This window comes from Podarcis vaucheri (genome assembly GCF_965113315.1).
Source record: "Podarcis vaucheri genome assembly, chromosome: 2".
In the NCBI taxonomy this organism is placed as follows: domain Eukaryota; kingdom Metazoa; phylum Chordata; class Lepidosauria; order Squamata; family Lacertidae; genus Podarcis; species Podarcis vaucheri.
The window spans coordinates 18,483,227-18,505,410 of NC_138760.1; the positions used below are offsets into that span (position 1 = coordinate 18,483,227).

At 47.9% G+C, this 22,184-nt stretch overlaps 1 protein-coding gene across 1 annotated transcript; it reads right to left on the reverse strand.

Annotated features, from left to right (window-relative positions):
- Nucleotides 1-483: 483 nt before the first annotated feature.
- MIP (major intrinsic protein of lens fiber) lies at nucleotides 484-12,210 on the reverse strand. Its single transcript, XM_082212859.1, has 4 exons — nucleotides 11,775-12,210; nucleotides 5,647-5,811; nucleotides 4,043-4,123; nucleotides 484-865 (listed from the first exon to the last, which is right to left on the reverse strand). The coding sequence occupies exons 1-4, from the start codon at nucleotides 12,132-12,134 to the stop codon at nucleotides 680-682; spliced, it is 792 nt and encodes a 263-aa protein (XP_082068985.1). The 5' UTR covers nucleotides 12,135-12,210; the 3' UTR covers nucleotides 484-679.
- Between the last annotated feature and the right edge of the window lie 9,974 nt (nucleotides 12,211-22,184).

Here is a 22,184-nt window from a genome sequence, read left to right on the forward strand (position 1 = left end):
GGAGGGAAGTGAAAGGAGGCTGTGACAAAGCACAAAGGAGCCCGAATTGGCCTCTCAATCCTACGCTAGATGAACTGTCTCCAAGAAAGTTAGCAGCGGAACACAGTGGGGGCAGTGGGGGCCTTAAATGGAGAGATGTGAAGGGAATAGATGTTGTTCAATGCCTTCCTATATATATATATATATGTATATATATATTTATATGTACACACACACACACTCATTCATGCATACACCCAGCACTAAGTGGCAAGGACTCCACGTGTCCAGTTACACACACACACACACACACACACACACACACATAGAAGCAACTCTGGAGTTTTGCAGGAATTCAAACAGGGAGATCAGGAGGAATTGTTCTCCTACACCTTTCCCCCTCAAGCCGTTTTTCAAGATTTCTCACCGCAAAAGAAAGTGTTTAAAAATCAGGCAATGACACCATCTCCCCCACCCACCCGCTCTCCCCATTCCATTGTCCCGTTTGTTTGAAAAGAGAGAGAAAGAGAGAGAGACCGGATAACAAACTGTCCCTTCGGATCTGTGTCTCCTACGTCACCGCTTCCTACTGGCCAGAAGCAATAACAGTCTGTATACTTGGCCAGTGGTTTCTGCCCCCTCTCTCCCCAGAGGAGGGGTGTGTGTGTGTGCTGTGGTTTTGTCACCCTAAGATCACTGCTTATAGCGCTTGCGTCTTCAACTCAACGGGTTCCCCAGGAGGCTCTGGCAGGGCGCTGGTTTCAGCTGGCCGGTCGCCTTTGAGGACAGACATACGCTCTTTGACCCCGCGCATCCGGGGGAAGAGGATGAAGTCGTAGAGGAAGCCGCCCATCACACCGCCAACAATTGGTCCAACCCAATACACCTAGAAAGTAGAGGAGGAAGCACAGAGAAAGGAGAAGCGGTGAGACACAGGAGAGGCTTATAACTCTTCTTGAGCTTCAGTTACTATTATGTACTGAAGTTCCCACCCTGGGCCAGCAGGGGGATACTGTAGATAGTTCAGGTCCACATATGCAAATAAGGGATTGAGATTGACGTTCACTGATTGGATAGTTACAGAAAGTTGTTACAGTTACGTTGTACTGGAGCTCTATATAAGCAGGCTGGCTGAACCCTTCAGTTCAGTTCTGTTCTGGCCTGTGAATAAACAAGAGCTGTTTGGAGAATCGCTGTGTCGTCTGATATGTTCACCCACAACTTAACACTGGCGACGAGGATGGGATTGATGGACACCAGAGCACAGCCAGATGTGGCCACTCTCTGAGCTGAGCTGAATCACGGAGCGAAATCACGGAGCAGAACCAATTCAGAGCTGACCGTTCTGGCTAGAGCACAGTGTTCCATCCATCGCCTCCATGTCGGCATGGCTTCACTCTTGCCTCTACCGCCGTTTGCCCCAGCCTCTGAATCATGGGACTCCTACCTCGCCCGGTTCGACTGCTACCTCCAAGCCAACAAGCTGACGGAAGTATCACAGGAGCAGAAGCGGGGCCTATTCCTCAGCCTCTGTGGGCCTGAGGTGTTTGAGACGGCCCGAGCATTGGTTGTACCTGTAGCAGTCCAGGCAACACCATGGGACATGATTAAAGAGAAGCTCCGCAACCACTACGTGCCAAAGCCATCCAAGATTGCTGCCCGCCATGCGTTCTACCACCGGAACCAGGCAGAGGGGGAGCCAGTCAACAACTACACCACCGCCCTCCGACAGGCTGCAATGCACTGCGAGTTCCGAGACTTAGACGATACCCTGATGAATCGAACCGTCTGTGGGGTCCGAGACATCCGTCTGCAACGGTGTCTCCTCGCCAAACCAGACCTCACGCTGCAGAAAGCCATTGAGGAGGCCGCAGCCTCGGAAGCTGCTGAACTATCTACAGTATCCCCCAGCTGGCCCAGGGTGAGAACTTCAGTACATAACAGTTACGAAGCTGGCAGAGCAAGGTGGTGGAGTTTGGAAGCAACACCACTTCAAAATTCAGAAGGATTGTGTGGGGGGAACAAAACAAAACATTTTCACCTGCTGTGCTAGTTTATTACACAAAGGGGACTTTTACATTGGTGTGTATTCAAAAAGAATGACCTCACAGTCTCTAAAGTAGAGAATATTAGCAACCCATATTGTTTCCACAGCAGAAGTGACCATGAGGCTAATGAATAGGCTGCATGTTGTTATAAGAATTTGAAGGTCTTATATATATATATAAAATAGATTGTTATGTACTGAGTTGAATAGGATTCAGAATGCAGCGGTCTGACTGGTCCTACAACAATAGGATTCAGAATGCAGCAGTCTGATTGGTCCTAGAACAATAGGATCCAGAATGCAGCAGTCTGATTGGTCCACAGGAGCCACCCAACCCAGCTCCAGGTAGAAGTGAATCCACAACCTGATTGGCCTACAGGTGAATCCCGGAATTAGCCAATCACGTGGGGCCCATTGTGTAAATAATGTATATAAAGCAGACATTCTGGGGGAACTTCTGTTCCTCCTCACCACTATGAGCTGAATAAATAAAGAGCATGAAATCCACTCTCGACTCCTAGTTTATTTCAGAGATGTTCATAAATGTACCAAGCAAACACATACAAATGTGTAAGCCACATGTCTGAAGCCCACAGAAAAGTCCTGAAACCATTTTCTCTCTCCCAAAATGACCTCAAATATTTCTCTGCAAGGTCAAAGGAAACGTGAAATCTCCCCAATGTCTCTTTCACAAATCCTGTCTTAAGGGCACATTCAAGATATGAATAGGGTGTGAACCTGTGACTTGTGACCTGGGTTCAGGGATTGAGTAGTTATCATAACAAAAGAGTGGCCAGGATGCCCGGGTAATCCAATCAGGTAACCTGGCAGACAGGAAGAAACAACACACCCAGATTTCCGCCCCTTCTCTGATGTATTAAGGGGGTGGTTTTTGGCCACACCCCTTCTGTGATGTATGTATGTTTCTGGGGGTGGTCTTGGACTCCAGGGCGGGCAATTTAAAATGTCTATATAAAGGCTTGCGCACATGGCTGAGGGTCCCCCCCATGTGTGTGTGTGGGGAGAAGCACCCTGTTTCAACAGCTTTAATTAAATATCAGGCTTACTAGCTGCTTTGCTTCTCAATCTTCTCTGGTTGGTCTCTGTTATTTTCTCCTACCGATAGATATGGCCTCTTGGGTACCCCATAAGGGAAAAGGAGCAGGTTTTTTTCCTCATAACAATGTATATATCATGTCAACTCTCTTAAGAATTATTGCCTGTCTCTCTCCTAAGGAAGTGTCTGCACCAATACTGTTGGCAAATTCCTTTCTCCTCTATTTGTACCTCCTGGTCCTGGGATTATTGCTCTTGGGTCTAATATACATGTGCAAAGAGACGTAGAAGAATTATTTCAAGTTCTCCAGAAACCTTGAAGGAACAAACATGATGGATACCACCCAATATTAGTTTAGGGCTGCACCAGCTATTCCAGGATGTCCTCCTAATTAGTGCATATAGCCAGGAAAAATAGCTGGTACAAAGTTGGCACAGACTAAGGGCAGACACTTCAGAGCTTTGTATTATTTTAAGTATTGGCAACTGTGTTTAAAATTATTCATGGGGCACCATAACCTGCTCCCCTATGAAGGTATTGACATGGGAATCTTCTGCTTGGGTTATCTTCATTTTATCTGGGGTGACACAGAGTTCTAGGGTGCTTCCACGTCACCATTGACCCAAATACTCCTTTGAACCAGACACAATAATTGAACCCGTCTCCAATCTGAGCTTTGCATCTGCAGAGATCTACTAGGTGTCCTGCTCAGCACTGTCGCTGTGAAGGATGGATTTTCAGGGAGAGGAATAATTATTTTATTTATTTATTTATTTATTTATTTATTTCCCACCCATCTGGCTGGGTAGGAGGGGCATCCCTAGAATATGTGAAATAGAGCCTTGGAGGAATTTGGCCTGATTAGCCCAGAGCTTTCTCCGCAACCCTTAGCTTGATATGTTGTTACACACCTGATTATGAATAAGCCTAATTTCTTACCCTCCAAACCCTCTCCTTACCCAGTGGTTGGTGAAATTGCGGGTGATGACAGCAGGGGCGAAGGATCGGGCAGGATTCATGCCAGCTCCTGTGAAGTACATCTGCAAGACAGTAAGGTTAGAATGGAGAAACTGCCCCCCCCTGTATATAAGGCACCCCCATGTCCCTGGACCCCAAGCAGGTCCAATTTATTTTCTAAAGGCTGACTCCGGACCAAGCTGTCAATTTCAGTGTCTCGTTTTCTTAGTCTTTAAGTCAGTTCTTGCACATCAGTTTCTGATTGGTTGGTTGGTTGGTTGGTTGGTTGGTTGGTTTTAGTGTCTTCAATGAACTTTGTCCACATTTTAGTGCAAATTTTGCCCAACGCAGACATTTTTGCAAAGCAAGTTTCCTGAATATAATGCCATTTTGTATGTTTTTTTTCACTAGTGTGTACATTTCAATGCAAACACTACCCCCAGGATATACATATTTGTACACATTACTAGGAAAGAGAACTTCATTGCAAAATTATGAGAACTGCACATTTTGAAGAACGGCTACATTTCAGTTTGCATATTATTTTAGAAAGTGCAAATTATGTGTGTTTGCCTTTAAATGTGAATCGAATTGAATTTATTCCCCATTCCAGCTAAAGGCTTGGTGGGATTTATCTGTGAACCCGTAGCTTTCTGTCACATCCTCTGCTAAAATGCAGTGATATGGACAGTCGACAAACAACATAATATTTCCCTTTTTCCGGTAGCCGTGATTCACTCTGAATGTCACAATATTGGTCTATTTGTATTCCCATATATGGCCACTCCCATATTGGGAAATCCTTTTGATCACATGTGAAAAGGCCCCCGTGATCTCGACAGCAAGGGAGCCAACATGATCTGTTGCATTGCAAACTGATGGAAAAGTGGGTTTCTGCTAAAGCATGGGGAGGGCATAGCTGTCAACCGTCCCTTATTTGGCGGGAAACTCCCTTATCCCAGCGCCGTGTCCCGCTGCTGTCCCGGATTAATGATGTCCCTTAAATTTCCTGGGTTTCATGCTCGCCCGGCTCGGGAGGGAAGCAGCGGCTCGGGGTCCTCCGCCACGAGAGAGAGCACGCGCATGAGCTGCCGCATCTCCGTCTCTCCCTTTTCCCCCTCAGGGGCGCGTCGTGAGGAGATGGGTGGCAGCAGGCGGGCAGGCAGCCCCTCTCTTGCGAGACTTCTGCAGCGCTGCCAGAGGAAGCCGGAGGAGGCGGCCTGAGGGAGGAGGAAGAGGAGGGGATGGGGAGGGACGCAGAAGAGTGGCGCTTCAGAGACCGCGACACCGCTGCAACCACCTCATGCCGGGCTTGTGGGTGGCGTGGGCAAGAGTCTCTCCCCCTCCCTCTCGGGTGGGGAAGGGCCGATGGAACTCATAAGCTAAGCAAAATCCCTTATTTTGGCTGCTGACCCCTTATTTTCGAGGCTGCTGGTCCCTTATTTTCAAATCTGTAAGTTGAAAGCTATGGGGGAGGGCAGCACAGCGCTATGTGTGGGGCTGTTCACACAACCAAGATAGAAGTACGCACGGCTAATATGAAGGTAATCTGTGCAAATAGGCTACATCTGTTACCACATCTGTGCATCCTGCACAGAGTCATTACCCCAAAGAGGTGTCCAAGAGTGAGGGAGAATCCCACAGCCAACGCTACAGATCCCATGCGCCCGTTACGTCTCTCGTCATAGGTGGCGAAGATGCAGAGGACAAACTGTAAGGTCAGGAAGATCTCCACGACTGTAGCTTGGCTTACATTTACACTGGGGTGTATCTGAAATCAGGGAGACACAAAGAAGGACAGAACCATGAGGAAACGACAGAAGCCCACACCTCATTCCTTCCTCTGCTACTGTTCTGATCATACAATAAGCTTATTGGCATGGCGTCCAGAACTTTGCCGTTTACAATACTGAAGGCAACTCTCACGGCATCTTTTCCATGTCTAGCAAATATTTATGGAGCTAATCAAAAGTTGGATGTAGAGATTTGGGCAAAGCATTTACCAGGTGGCAATGTGGAGGTCTGTCTGTCAGACTTGGTGCCAGTGGTGCAAGGAGTTGACCGAGGCAACAGAAGTGAAGGGAGGTAAGGGAGAAAAGTAGGTTAAAAAAAGCACCAGGAAGCCTGAACAGAGTCCCTGACATGCTCAGACTTGTGAGCGAGTGTGAGCAGGAAGCCTTTGTGGGTACCAGGGAATATTACTGACTTGATCTGGTCTACTGATATAAAGACATGCCAGTCTCATTCATAAGTGTGGCTGGTCTCTCTCCAGTTTCTTCCAGAACTGAGTGGTGACAGAATCCTACCCAACAAGTCTCAGGTATACAGTGGTACCTCAGGTTAAGTACTTAATTTGTTCCGGAGGTCCGTACTTTAGCTAATTGGGCCTCCTGCTGCCGCCGCGCCGCTGGAGCACGATTTCTGCTCTCATCCTGAAGCAAAGTACTTAACCCGAGGTAATATTTCTGGGTTAGCGGAGTCTGTAACCTGAAGCGTATGTAACCTGAGGTACTACTGTATACCATAAGCCCAAGCAAAGGTGCAAGTCATGACACTGTCTCTCAGCTTCAGACTCCAATTAGTGTGAAAGTCCACATAGTTTAAGACACTATTTTACTTGCTTAAAATGCATTAATGATGATATGCTTTTACTCTTCAAGGGCTGTATGAATAACTCTGGGTTAGGTTTAACACCCTAGGCAAATACAGAATAATTCAGCTGGTGGGTACCCCCCAAGAAGGCCATCTAATTTGACCACCAGCCCTCCATACCCTCACAAAAGTAGGACAACATTGCTGCAAGCCACCCCAATTTCTGAGCGATGCAAGATTCCAGGGGTTCCAGGCATGTTTACCCAGGGTTCGTGTTTCCTTTGGGAAATAAGGCACAGAGGAGACTGTGGTGTCTTTATGATATATGGTTTATTTACACATATATACAACCTGAGCCTATGTTGGAGGGGTTCATAGGACTGGCACCCCAAGACAGTCTTGCTTCTCCCATAGCTGCAGCCGTGGCTTCAGGACAGAAATTAGCCACGGCTTTCCAGCTTGCCGCCTTTACCAGACTGCAACCTTTATCCTCCAGGTCACATCCCAGCCAACTCTAAAGCCTCTAAACTTTGGCTTTTGTCTTCTAACTAACTCTGAGTTCAGGGAGGGCCCCTTCCTATTTGCCATCTGGCACAGAGCTTTCCTAATGGCCCATCACCACAGGCAATTTCCTCATCAGGAAACTAGCCCAGCTTAATATTTTAACAATTGCTCAATCTAGAGGTTCAGTGTCTGGACACCCAAAAACTAATAACATGAGGGAGCCTGAAACTCATAACACAGGGAGTCTGGCATCCACAGGGGAGTTTGGCACCCACAAACTCCTAACAACACCCCCCCCCACTATAAAACAACCTGTGCAAATTGAGACCACTGTGTGGAAAAAGCAGGGAGCAGATAGGAATGCCTTCAGACAAAGAGTGATATTATGTTATACACATGTATTCCATCTTATTCCAAGAAGTTCAGACTAATCTCCACCCTGTGGGATAGACTAAGAAGAGAGAGAGTAGATATTTCATCAAGAGAGGAATGGCAGCTAAAAATATGTGAGTACTTGGAACTCGCGAAAATTACAGAGTCAATAAATCAACAGACAAAGTTAAAAAAGAATGGGGATGTTTTAGCAAGTATTTGATGAAACAAGGTTCCAATATTAAGACTTGGCTGTGCTTTGAATAACTCTACAAATAGGGAAATATTTTTTTTATTCACTCCAAGATGAGGATAAATAATTAAACACAGGGTATAAAACAGGAAAACTTGAACCGAAACCATAAAGAGGCAGAAGGAAGTCAATAACATAATAAATGGTAAAGGGATTCAATCGAAAATGAAGGTTAGACTATACAATAAATACCAAGATAGGTTTGAATTATATTAAACAGTACTTATCAGTAGATAGGTATTCTTATTGTTTAAGGTGTCATTTTGATATAGTTATTTTTTCTTTATTTTCCTTTTTTCTGCCCCCTTCTTTTTCTCTTTCTCTTCTTTTTCTGTATGTTTTTTCATCGGTTATGTATGTATGAATTTGCTAATAATAAAAAGACAAAGAAAGAAAAAAGAAGAGGAGATAGGGTGGCTGCAAGCAAGTGTTATCTCCTGAGCTTTGTGGCTCGAGTAATGATAGGTTCTGGTCCAACCACTACACCACACTGCCTCCCTTGAAATTAATTTAGCAAGTGTGCCGAGCTATGTGCTGCAGCAGGAACTGGGAACTTTTCCTCCTGTGATCTGTCAGGGGAAAACTAAAGCCATCTGTAGAAACCAGAGCGCAAAAGAAGTGGCAGAGGCACACACACACCCCGTTTTTGTCTCTCTTTTTACCACCCCACCCCACCCACCTTCCTGCTTGGAATTAGGCTAAGGGCAATGTAATGGGCGTGGGGTTGCTCGTGCTTAAGTTGCCGCCTCTCCAGGCTTTGTTGCCTTGTTAAACCTTTCTGTCTGGACAGCCCTTCACTTCGTGGCTGCCTCAGTCGCTAGCAGAATCCGTCAGTGGGCGTTTCTTAAACCTTTTCCAACATAAAAGTTGTTTGACGCCAAGTCTCCTCCTACTCTCCCTGCGCGGAAGTCTTCTGCGCAGGGAGGGCGTGGGTAGCGGAGGACCCGTGCTCCCCCCGCTGGTGTCCGGTGAAGAGTCCTGGAGCCCTCTCGCCGATTCCCCCATCAGCCCCTCTATATCCCTGGTGTTGCGCTGATTTGCTTCCCCATCTGCGGAGCTGCCTCTCTCCCTACTGGGCCCTTCTCCAGCATCATTTGAGAGCCTTCCCTCCGCCTCTAGCTCCGATGTCAGTTCCCTGACAGGCAACATAAGCCTAAATACAGTGGTACCTCAGGTTAAGAACTTAGTTCGTTCTGGAGGTCCGCTCTTAACCTGAAACTGAGGTACCACTTTAGCTAATGGGGCCTCCCGCTGCCACTGCGCCGCCGCCATGCGATTTCCGTTCTCATCCTGAAGCAAATTTCTTAACCCCAGGTACTATTTCTGGGTTAGTAGAGTCATCTGTAACTGAAGCATCTGTAACCTGGAGCATCTATAACCCGAGGTACCACTGTATCTCTCTTCAATTTTCTCATCATCCTCCATCCTTCAATGATTTGTGGGGGGGGGGGTGTAAGGGGGCACTTAAATAAACCCACAAGCCCAATTCCCTGCCCCCCCTGCCCTGCCCTAGCTAAGAAGCCTAGGACTGCTTTGAATTATCTGTCAAGCCTGGGTTGGACCTTTGTATTATTTTTCCGTCATGTCCACCATAGGCATTGTGGGAAGTTTAAATGGCAGCTAGAGTTAGGCACTTGGTGCCACTAACCTTACAGGACCATGAAAAATAAAGTGTTTTGCCCCCCCTCGCCCCCTGAGGGGGGGTGTTAGTGGTGGTCCCTGTCTAGCAGTTGCCCCAGACTCTGGGTGCTAGCGCTGAACATGTTGTTTCTCCTTCAATCCACCCAACGAGTGTTTGGATAAACATTCTATTTCTTTTAAACAACCAGCGGACTCCCTGGAGAAAAAGGAATTTGAAACCATGACTGCATCTCCATTGGGAATTTATATCCGATCTTCGTGCAACAAAGCTTGGGGGAAGATAGGTTCAACATAGTGGAGAAAAAATGCTCTGCAAATGTTAATTTTTTGTTTGTATACACACTCTTACTTTATGGGGTTTTTTTTTGGTAGATCTTAAATCCCTAGACTCATCTCTTTATCTTTGTTGCTCTAGATGCTTTTGCTTTCTTTGAGTGGACAAAAATTTAAGCTAGCATATTTTAAGCATAGTTACCAGTTCTTGACGTATTTAGATCAGTTATCCCAAACTTCATCCCAGCCCTACCTGAATCAAATGTCTCCAGCTGAAGCTGTGAAGCACCACATTTTTTAAAAAAAAACCAGAGCCAAAATCCTTTAGACTGGCCTAGAACAGATTGAATTATGGTGCTGGAGGAGACTCTTGAGAGTCCCATGGACTGCAAGAAGATCAAACCTATCCATTCTGAAGGAAATCAGCCCTGAGTGCTCACTGGAAGGACAGATCCTGAAAGCTGAGGCTCCAATACTTTGGCCACCTCAGGAGAAGAGAAGACTCCCTGGAAAAGACCCTGATGTTGGAAAAGATGGAGGGCACAAGGAGAAGCGGACGACAGAGGACGAGATGGTTGGACAGTGTTCTCATAGCTACAAACATGAATCTGACCAAACTGCGGGAGGCAGTAGAAGACAGGAGTGCCTGGCGTGCTCTGGTCCATGGGGTCACGAAGAGGCGGACACGACTAAACAACTAAACAACAACAACAAAAGAACAGATTCAGATAATTTCTGAAGGAAGTGTAAATTCTGACAATCCAGACATGTTTCTAGGGAAGCCTAAATCACACCAACTGGCAGAGCAACAAATCTGAACATCTGGCATCAAACCAACATCTCTGAGGTGGAAGCATCTAAATTTAAGAAAGGAGAAGGACTACTTGATACAAAATTGATTTGGAAAATTTAAATTTCAGCTATGGTCATCTGCCAGCTTCTTTGGCAGTTCTGCTGTCAACCCCATAAAGGAAAAGTCATGTAGTCGGTTATTACCTAACATATACCACATTCCTCCATTGGCTCCCGAGACAGACGGATGCCGAAAAAGCAACTAGTAATTCTGGGTTTCCTTTAAACTGTTCTGTTAGGAGAATGACCTGAGCTATCAGATCACATGTGGTTGAGGGAGTTTTGAGAGGAACAACCCACAGCCCATGAAACAATGGGAGGTGTTCATTACGGGCACAGGCTTAAATTTTATGAAAACCTACCGCAGTGCAAATCCTGTTTAACTCATACTTCTGACTAAGTAAACATATTTAGGATTGGGCTCTTTGTGAGCTACAATCGACAAGACATCCTCCCAAGAAGCTAAGTTATGCTTGATTTTGAAATAAAGATAGAATCATTATAAAACCAGCAGATTAGTTAGGTGTGGGCTTCAACAGATCGCAGGCCTTTTCATGCCTAAGGGTTAAGTCGCCTTTTTTCTTAAATCAATATATAATGCAAACATAAAGCCTTTATTGGCTGCAAGATTGCTCTTCTGCATTCTGTCTGGCAGTTAACAACGTTCACATGCATGGCACTCATCCAGCTGGCAGAAGCCACAAAGGCGTTTGTTAGCTTGATGCGTGGAAAACCTACGTATAGCACAAGCTGACACTTATTAAATCCCATTATTAAATCTCATCACACAATCATCCTCAAATATTCCTCTCTCGCATTCCTTTGTGATCCTGCTCTATTCCCTCACAGTACACACACACACACACACACACACACACACACACGGCTATGCATTCAGATCATCTTCTGACACCCAGTTATGAAGCCAAAGTCAAGTTGACAAGCTGTCAATCAAAGATAACAGCTGAGACAAATGTCTCCTGCATCTCCCACAAATGCATGTAGAGTCCGGCTCCAGGCCCTATGCTAGTGGGTTGTATTCTTCCTAGATCTTGGGACTCAAGACTCCTTATGAGATGTTAAGAATCCCTCTCCTCCTTCTAGCACCCCTGGGATTGCCCCTAATAACTCAGAATTAAAACCCCCCCACTATGCAATCCTTCAGTGGAGCTCTCGCATGCAGCAATACGACCTTGTGGATGTTTAGATTATAGGGGTGCCACCCTCCTCAAACATGATCCAGTTACCGTGTTGAGTGCCAGGTTACCCCGCAACGCTGCTGGCGTGACTCCGTAAAGCACGGCTGCCCCGGCCACTCCTCCCAGCAGCTGGGCAACCATGTAGAAGACGGCACGGAACAGGGAGAGCTGCGAGCCCAGCAGGAAGGCCATGGTGACGGCTGGGTTGATGTGCGCTCCGCTCACGTGGCCTAGAGACTGCACCATGGTGGCCGCCACCAAGCCGAAAGCCAAGGCCACCAGCAGAACGTTCAGGGGGCCGACCACCCAGCGTAGCGAGGCCCCCAGGCCGAAAAAGACATAGAACATGGTGCCGAAGAACTCGGCAAAGACAGCCCTCCAGAAGGAGGAGGAACGCGCCTCCCACATGGTGAGGCAGGACGGCGGTGGAGGTGCGGTGCGGTGCGCAGCGGCAGCAGGGCAGTCTCCAAGCTCCTCTCTGCTGCTGCTGCTGAGCTCCACCTAAGCCCACTGCCTTCTACCCCGGCTGTGAGCTTTATAAGGCTCCCTAGCCCAGCCCAGGAGGTGGGAACTGAGTTCAACTGATTGGGGTCTCTTAACTCTTCCCTGCCTGGCCTGGGAAGCTGCGGCGGTGCTTATAAAAAAGGCTGAGGAGTACACAAGGAGACAGCCAGATCCTGCTCCGGCTTTCAGGGTTTTGATCCTCCTCATTTGTGCATTTACGTTTCCCTCTTTCCACCTTTCAGCTAAGGAGCTTCACGGAAACCTTCCTGGCTGGGGGTAGACGGGTCATAACTCCCAAGGATGCTACTGCAGCATAAGAGGCCAATTTGTGGGTGTATTTTTCGGAGCAGCCTGGTTCAGAAAAAACATCGGTCCTCCTCTCTAAACTGGGGTGGTTCAAGGAGGGGCTTCCCCAAGTTGCAGGTTTTCCGAGGCGTAACAGACTCGTCTCCAAAGCTCCTCTGTTTGCAAGGCCAAAACTCTTCCCTATGCAAAAGAATGGAGCAGACATGATGTCTCCAGTGCTGCAACAAGCTTTGTGCAGGAGGGAGCAGAGAGGGAAGGACGGCTATCTTTTTGCACAAATGCTATCATGGGAGACAAAGTAGGTTCAAGTAGCCCATGCAACATGATCCCAGAAGAGTATGCCATCAGGGTGAGGACATTTTTAGGCCTTGTAGCATCCACTTAACAACTGAAAGACAGGCTGGTGTTATACCAGTATGAGAAAGCCTGGCACTCTCTTTCTAAATGCATCGCAAATTTAACGGATTTTTTTTTCCAGATCTCGGCTGCGTACCTTCGGAAACTACTGCTGTCAAATCACATCTGTGTCTCTTTCTGCACCTCATGGATATACATGCTCCTGATCTGATGGTGTCAAATTTCCCCATAGGAAAACCCTGGCCTTCAGATCCCCACACCCAGACTGAGTTCTTTTCTTGCCACAACAAGAATCCTGCAACTTTCCGTCACAGAAGAAGAACAGAATTAGATAGCCGTTGGAAGGTAGGTATGACCTATATCCACGCCGGGGCTGAAATATTTATTCTGTGATTTGTTCGTCACATATTAAAACTGGATTTTTAGCTGATCCTACCTCCGTACTGGCTAATGGCATTGTTACATCACGTAATCCAATCAAATCTTAGCATTTTTAAATCCCAGGGATTGCAGTGGGTGAGGTAATCATAACCCTCCCATTTGAGTCAATATGGATATAACCAACGCTTAATTTGTCTGAAATGCACCTCCGATTTTGTTCATTTCCAAGCCGTGTGTTTGAAATTCTTCTCCAAGCCGTAATATACCTGGATGCATTGTTTAGACACCAGGAAACCGTTGCCGCTTTAAAGAAGAACATATGGTGATATACCTATTTTTAACTGATTTGAGGCAGCAATCCTATGATGAAAATGCATTGATAGAGGAGCTACAGGATTCAGCAGAAGCCCTGCTACATCAGCGGAGTGCAAAAGGTCCCGCCACCACACACACAAAATATATGAGAGGAATGCCTGAGACACACCAGTGAATATTCACTGGCGGAACAGCTAAGACAGGGCGGAGTCATGAGCAGGAAAGGAGTGGCACGGGGAGGAGCACTTTGCTGAATCTAAGCCTAATCAAAACTTGGGTCTCCAGCAGTTTTTGGACTACAATTCCCATCATCCATAACCACTTGTCCTACTGGCTAGGGATGATGGGAGTTGTAGTCCAACATCAGCTGGGAAACCCTGATCTAAGGCAACCTAAAGGTAAAGGGACCCCTGACCATTAGCTCCAGTCGTGACCGACTCTGGGGTTGCGGCGTTCATCTCGCTTTATTGGCCGAGGGAGCTGGCGTACAGCTTCCAGGTCATGTTGGCCAGCATGACTAAGCCGCTTCTGGCGAACCAGAGCAGCGCACGGAAACGCCGTTTACCTTCCCGCCGGAGCAGTACCTATTTATCTACTTGCACTTTGATGTGCTTTTAAACTGCTAGGTTGGCAGGAGCAGGGACTGAGCAACGGGAGCTCACCCCGTCGCGGGGATTTGAACCACTGACCTTCTGATTGGCAAGTCCTAGGATCTGTGGTTTAACCCACAGCGCCACCCACGTCCAAGGCAACCTAGTGCCCTCTAGATGTAGTCCAAAACTATATGGACAGTACCAGGTTGGCTTGATCCTATACCCCTTCGAGCCATAGCTACATCACTGTCAGTGAGAGAGCTTTACACCAGCCCAAGACCTAGATTTCCTCTTGACTTTGGGGGTGAGGTAATCACAGTGGCCACCCCCATGTTAATGGCCATGCAGCCCATGTCGCCATGTCAGAGCATAGGATACAGTGCAGCTCAGCACCTAATCACACACCTCACCACTCCCAGTACAGTGGTGCCCCACAAGACGAATGCCTCGCAAGACAGAAAACTCGCTAGACTAAAGGGTTTTCCGTTTTTGAGCTGCTTCGCAAGACATATTTCCCTATGGGCTTGCTTTGCAAGACGAAAACGTCTTGCAAGTTTGTTTCCTTTTTCTTAACACCGTTAATACAGTTGCGACTTGACTTCGAGGAGCAACTTATAGAACACAGTCTTTTTTGAGGTTTTTAAAGACTTTGGTGATTTTTGAAGCTTTTCCAAAACTTCTTTTGCAGCCATTTGGTAAGTTAAGCTTTTAAAACTTTTTTGGGGGGTTTTGGATTTTGGGTTGGGGTGTTTGGAATTCAAGGACCTGGTGTTGGGGAGGGGTTTGCAAGAATCTGGAAGCTTGTGTTTTTCCCCCTGCATTTTTATGATTTTCTGTGACCATTGGGCCACTCTGCTGTTTTGTTTTTTTTTAAATCTGGGTTTGAATTTTGAAATGCTCTTTACAGTATGTGTGACTTTAAAGAGCACTTAATAAACTCTTGTTGTACCAAATTTGGCTTTGTTTGCGCTTTTTTTGACCATAGGAACACATTAATTGATTTTCAATGCATTCCTATGGGAAACCATGCTTCGCAAGATGAAAAATTCGCTAGACGAAAAAATTCGCGGAATGAATTAATTTCTTCTTGCGAGGCACCAATGTATATAAACCACACACAGGGAGACCACAAATTGTATGCAGGATGCCTGGCATGAGGTAATATGCCCCTGGCGTCATGTCATGCACATTTGGGAACATTGACATGAGGGCACTTTGAACAAAAAGGAAGCACCTTGCATAATACAGCCTGACCTCACAACACAAGGAAGAAGAAGAAGAAGAAGAAGAAGAAGAAGAAGAAGAAGAAGAAGAAGAAGAAGAAGAAGAATTTATTTATACCCCGCCCTTCTGACTGAGTTTCCCCAGCCGCTCTGGGCGGCTCCCAATCAAATGTTAAAAACAGTACAGCATTAAATATTAAAAACTTCCCTGAACAGGGCTGCCTTCAGATGTCTTTTAAAGATAGGATAGCAGCTTATTTCCTTCACATCTGAAGGGAGGGTGTTCCACAGGGTGGGCGCCACTACCGAGAAGGCCCTCTGTCTGTAACCTCACTTCTCGCAATGAGGGAACCGCTAGAAGGCCCTCAGCGCTGGATCTCAGTGTCCGGGCTGAATGATGGGGGTGGAGACGCTCCTTCAGGTATACTGGACCGAGGCCGTCTAGGGCTGTAAAGGTCAGCACCAACACTTTGAATTGTGCTTGGAAACGTACTGGGAGCCAATGCAGATCTCGCAGGACCGGTGTTATGTGGTCCCTGCGGCCACTCCCAATCACCAGTCTAGCTGCCGCATTCTGGATTAATTGTAGTTTCTGGGTCACCTTCAAAGGTAGCCCCACATAGAGTGCATTGTAGTTGTCCAAGAGGGGGGGTAACTAGAGCATGCACCACTCTGGCAAGACAAGTAGGAACTTGGGCACACTGCCAACTCTGCACCAGCAGTGGTATGGTATGGGGGGCACAGGGGTGGTTGCCCTGGACGTAAAATTGTTAGGGGCACAAAATTTCAACACCTGGTCTGCCTCAATACAGCTGCGCACTTCCGTTGCTGGGCTCCATTCAAATTTTATTTTATTTTATTTATACCCCATCCATCTGGCTGTGTTGCCCCAGCTACTGTTGGCGGTTTCCAGCACACATAAAAATATAATAAAGCGTCAAACTTAAAAAGCTTCCCAATACAGGGCTGCCTTTAGATGCCTTCTAAAAGTTGTGTTGTTCTTTATCTCCATGCAAAACAGGAAGTGACCTCTCCAGACAACGGAACGACTCCTTCTATTCTTACATCTGCGGCTGCGATCTCCTGGGTGACACGGATGCTTGAATGCACATGTGTACTCCATCTGTTTCCCTCCCACCACCCCTCTGCATGGCCTCGGGCGCTGGCAACGCACAATATGTCCCTGTGCCTTATAAATTCCTTGGTAGTTCATAGACTCCTTTCATCCTTCCTTCCAACTGAAGATATATGAGCAATTATACTTCCAATTAAATTAAATCCCAAGTCCTCTTAGCGTTTTTCAGTTCACTTCGTAAATAATAAAGGATGGGGAAGAGTCAGCTCTAAGTTTCTATTGTGAACCTTTACATATATAATTTGAACTAACCTTCAGAGGAGGGTTGCCAAATCATGAATATAGAGAAGAAAACTTTAGATAAAGAAACTGTAGGCTCCCCTCCCTGCACTGAATTAAATCTTATCTCGAGTTCTTGCAGTTGGTTTGTTCGACAGTTTGTGATCTCACCTCTTCTAGCACGTGCCTGTACTTTAGTCCAATTAAGCTCTAATTAACAGGAGAACCTCTGCTGCTTAATGGCAGCGTTGGAGAGTTTTTGACAGGCGATGTGCTTTTGCACTCAGCGCCTCTCTGCCCCCCCCCCCCCGCATTCCATGCCAGAGCGAGAGCCAGGTACCGAGATGAACTGCAAGTGAAGCTCATTCCCCCCATCCCTGGAAGGAATTTGCAAGGATAATTACCCTCAATCATCCTTGTTCTTCCTTTGCCAATGATCTCCTGCTGCTGTGGGGGCTGCCTCCATTAAGGCGGAGCGGAACCGGAAGCCTCAGCCTCACTATAAAGTACACCTGTGCTGTGAGGGCCTCCCTTGCCACACTTTGTCATATGTCATATGTCTGACCCATCTTACTCCCCTCACAACAGCAGGAAAGGAGTGCTATCCCTCCCACGCAGGAGAGACATCCATCCTCCCCCCCCCCATGCTGGTAAGCTCCCGTCCACTTCCAGTAACTGGGGTACCAAACAGAGCATCTCACACAGGTGGAAAAGAGGGGAGGCATGACACTTCCTGCAACATATAACCTCTATTGCCATCTTCCATGCCCCACTTTCTTTACCAAATGTGGAAAACTTGTTTTCTTCTTCTTCCACTCTATCGCTCTAACACTCTTCTTCCTGCATTGCCAGAGATTGGACTAGATGACCCCTTGGGGTCCCTTCCAACTCTATGATTCTTGCCTTTCAGATCACACAAGGGAGGTGCTGCATCCAGTATGCAGATAAGCTCTGCTGGCAAAGGTGTCAGGGACTGGGCAGAGGAGGAATGGTGGAGACCACCTCCCCAGCCTGACCCTTCCAGAGAAGAAGACAGTTCAGAATTACAACAGGGGTTTGAGGGAGATCACAGCTCAGAGGCAGACGAGGGGAAATAATGGGAGAGGAGGAAGAAGAAGGAGCACCAGAGGGGGAGGCAGCTGATGGACACAGTGTCTTTAGAAAGCATTCCAGACCCCCCCTCCCAGAACCCGGAGAGCATTGAAAGTAGGAGAGCAGAGAGCTCAGAGGCAGAGGGCACATAGCAGCACCCGTAGTGATGGTGCATGAACAGAGAGAGGGAGGGGAGAGAGGAAGGGGGTGGAGACTCACTCGTGGCAACACCATTATTCCAAGAGACTGCATTTCCAAGCCTCTCTCTGTGAATATAGAATAAAAAGCAGTTGGTAAGAACTTTTCCTTGTCTTATCCGTTCATGGCGACCTGCTGTGGCGGTTGGATCCACTACCGTCTGACAAACGGCTAGGCAGTCTGCACCAAGCATAACTTAAATAGCTTATACTGCCTGAGTCTTTGCCAGAAGACCTGGGGGATGGTTGTTTCTGTTTTTCTTTTGATTATATATTTTGTGTTTTTATATTGCAATTTTAACCTGTGAACCACCTGAGACCTGTGGGTATAGGGAGTATATTAATACAGGGGTTGCTCGGGTTAAGAACTTAATTCGTTCTGGAGGTCCGTTCTTAACCTGAAACTGTTCTTAACCTGAGGTACCACTTTAGCTAATGGGGCCTCCTGCTGCTGCGCCACCACCACACAATTTCTGTTCTCATCCTGAAGCAAAGTTCTTAACCCAAGGTACTATTTCTGGGTTAGTGGAGTTTGTAACCTGAAGCGTCTGTAACCTGAGGTACCACTGTACTAATACTATTAATAATGTTGTCTCTTTAAATATCTGTTTTAACTTTGGACCAGGGGTACAGTGAGTTTTGTTTCTGCATCTTCTGTTGCTTTGGTTATGGTTTAATGTCTTAAGGTAAAGATAAAGGGACCTCTGACCATTAGGTCCAGTCGTGACTGACTCTGGGGTTGCGGCGCTCATCTCACTTTATTGGCCGAGGGAGCCAGCGTACAGCTTCCGGGTCATGTGGCCAGCATGACTAAGCTGCTTCTGGAGAACCAGAGCAGTGCACGGAAATGCCATTTACCTTCCCGCCAGAGTGGTACCTATTTATCTACTTGCACTTTGACGTGCTTTCAAACTGCTAGGTTGGCAGGAGCTAGGACTGAGCAACGGGAGCTCACCCCGTCACGGGGATTCGAACCACCGACCTTCTGATCGGCAAGTCCTAGGCTCTGTGGTTTAACCCACAGTGCCACCTGCATCTTACTTGCATTTAAATCGCTTTTATACCTATGTACTGTAAGCTGCCCCAAAAATATTCCCTTCTGCAGCACGGATCATGAGAGAGGCCCACCCAGTCTCCCCCAGCACTGGCCAGCACGCAGCCAGATGTTCCCTACAGAGCTGCAAGTCTCCTTGCACGTGGCAGACAGTCCAGCCCCAACTGATGCTGCTCTTGGCAAGGATGTCATCAGGATGTGCCTGCAAGTCCAACAGTTGCCCTGGGAGAAGAAACCAGAAGCCTTTCTCTTGGGCATTGTCGGCCAATTGGTGCCAAAGAAAGATAGAACTTTTTTTTAATGTATGCTACAACAGCAGCAAGAATACTCATCGCAAAGTATTGGAAGACACAAGATCTACCCACCTTGGAAGAATGGCAGATGAAGGTGATAGACTACATGGGACTGGCTGAAATGACTGGCAGAATCTGGGACCAGGGAAAAGAGACAGCGGAAGAAGATTGGAAGAAATTTAAGATCTATCTTAAGAGACATTGTAAAATTAATGAGTGTTAAAATGTTGCGGTTATAGAAGTGAGCGGATTACAGCTGTAAAGATTAGGTTAAAAGAAAAGAAAGGATTACAATTAGATTAAATTAAGGGTGAGGATTTGTTGAACTAAATATTTGAAATTGGAATGCAGAAAGGGGAGGTATGAGGAGGTCGGTGAAGTAAGTTTTAAGAGAATAAGGATTTGAAATTATATTTGGTTGTCTATGTGTGTGTTTGTTTGTATTGTGTTTGATTTTATAATTTGTGAAAATTGAATAAATATCTTTAAAAAACACACACACACAAAAACCACAGTTGCCCTGGGAGCATGTGGTGGTTGTCTCCTGCTGGCGGTTGTCTTGGATGTGTGTCATGGATTGGTTGGACACAGAAGAATGGCGGGGGGGGGGACGACCAGCTGGAGAACCTCCAAGGGAAGAAGGCTCAGAGCCTGGGGATTGGTGGTGGGACAACTGTGAGTGGTCAGAGGGAGAAGATGGAGCAGACTGGGAGGAGGTGTCGGAAGCTGAAGAGGCAACAGGGTTTAGTGAGAAGAGAGAGTCCGTGGCAGAAAGAAGTCCCGAATCAGAAATAAGAGAGGAGGGCAGCCAAGAGGCAGAGATGAATCAGGCTGGTAAAGAAGACAGGGTGTCTCCCCCTCCTCCTGCAACAAGCTCCCCTCCCAGGGGGTCTCACAGGACCATAGCTGTCAAGCATCCCTTATTTGGCGGGAAACTCCCTTATCCCAGCGCCGTGTCCCGCTGCTGTCCCTTATTGATGATGCCCCTTAAATTTCCTGGGTTTCAAAGGAAGCAGCTGCTCTCCCTCCCTCCCTGCCGGCCAGGGAGGAGGGAGGCTCCAACTGTGTTGCTTGACTGCCTGGCCCCTCTCCCCCGGCCTCCTCTCACCAGCCTCGGCCCCCGGGAGCCCCTCCCTGCCAGGACTGGCAGGAGCCTCAGGCCCTTCCGCCACCATCCTCCTCGTGGCCGCCAAACTGAGCTTCTCTGCCTGGGGCCTCCCCTCTGCCTGCTGCCACCACCGCCGCTCCCGCTAGGCCATAGTGTGGCTGAGCCGCCGAAGGACCCGAATGAGATGGGCAGCCTGGCGCGCCCTATGAATTGCTGAGGAGCCTTGAGAGGAGAGCGAGGGCAACCATAGAGAAAGCAGTTCAGAGAGAGGAGGAGGAGGCAGAGGCGCGGGCAGGTGTTCCAAGGGCTAACCATGGAGGGGGAATGCGGAGGAAGGACCGCAAGCGCTTCTCCCATAGACTTCTAGTGGTAGACTAGCATAGATGATCTGATCTGCGGGTTTACTTCGGGCGCTATTCCCCCCTGCTTCCTCCTGCCCCACCTGATGGAACTGAGAGCTGCAGATGGAGCATGAGTGAAAAGATGCAGAACTGCAGCAGCATCTTTGTAGCTTGGACTTCGTTTTGCGCGAAAAGTGGTTGCTGCTTGTAGTTATTTAATTGCAGTGTTTCATCAGCTGGTGTCTTGAGCAGCAATCTCTGGAAACGAAGGGCTAAAAACCGGCACTGTTCTCCCAAATTATCTGGTCCCTTTTAACTTCGTATTTCAGCTGGTTGACTAAAATCCCTTATTTTGGCTGCTGATCCCTTATTTTCGAGGCTGCTGGTCCCTTATTTTCAAATCTGTAAGTTGACAGCTACGCACAGGACCAGGAAAGGTATGAAGTGGGAGAAGCAAAGACCCAGGAGAGGAGGAGACTTATGCAGCTGCGGGAAGGCGGAGACCTTCAGTTTCCACAACTGCTTCATAGGGGCAAGACTTACCGAAGAAGAGTTGCTGTGCTCTTTAGGCCTAGCAGTTCCTGAGCAGTTCCTGTTTCTTCCAATAAAGAGTTAACTTCACTTACTCTGTGTGATTTATTGCTGGCTCGCTCCTGACAGCGTGACTGAGCAGCAAATGTCTCTGAGCAGCTGTGTTCACTGAAACCAGCCCAGCAAATTATGGGCACAGTGTCCCCTGTCCCCAACAGCTCTGGCATGCCCAGTGCCCTGCTGCCCATGCTCACCTGTTCTTCAGCTCCTCCAGCTGCTTGCTCACCTCGATCCAGCAGCCTGATGCCCGTGGCTGCTGCCTCGGCATCCTTCTCCCTGTGGCTGCTTCGTATTTTTCCCATAGTCCCTAAAGGCAGTGGCGTAGCATGGGGGGTGCCAGGGGTGCCGGCCGCACCGGCCGCAACATTTGGGGGGGCGCGTTTGGCCGACCCTCCTCAAGGAAGCAGGAACCCCACTGTCCTCGGACCTCCTCCGAAGGCTGGCGGTGGGGTGGAGAGACCTTCTCCCCGCGCCAGCCTTCGGAAGGCTGCTCCGAAGCCTGGCGTTGGGGCGGAGAGACCTTCTCCCCGCGCCAGCCTTCGGAAGGCTGCTCCGAAGCCTGGCGGTGGGGCGGAGAGACCTTCTCCCCGCGCCAGCCTTCGGATGGCTGTCCTGAAGACTTGTGGTAGGAGCAGTGGCGTAGTGTGGGGGGTGCAGGGGGGCCTGCTGCACCTGGCGCAACATCTGGGGGCGCGCGGAAGAGACTCGAGTGCTAAAATCCATGGGTTAGGGGGCGCAAATTACTTGCC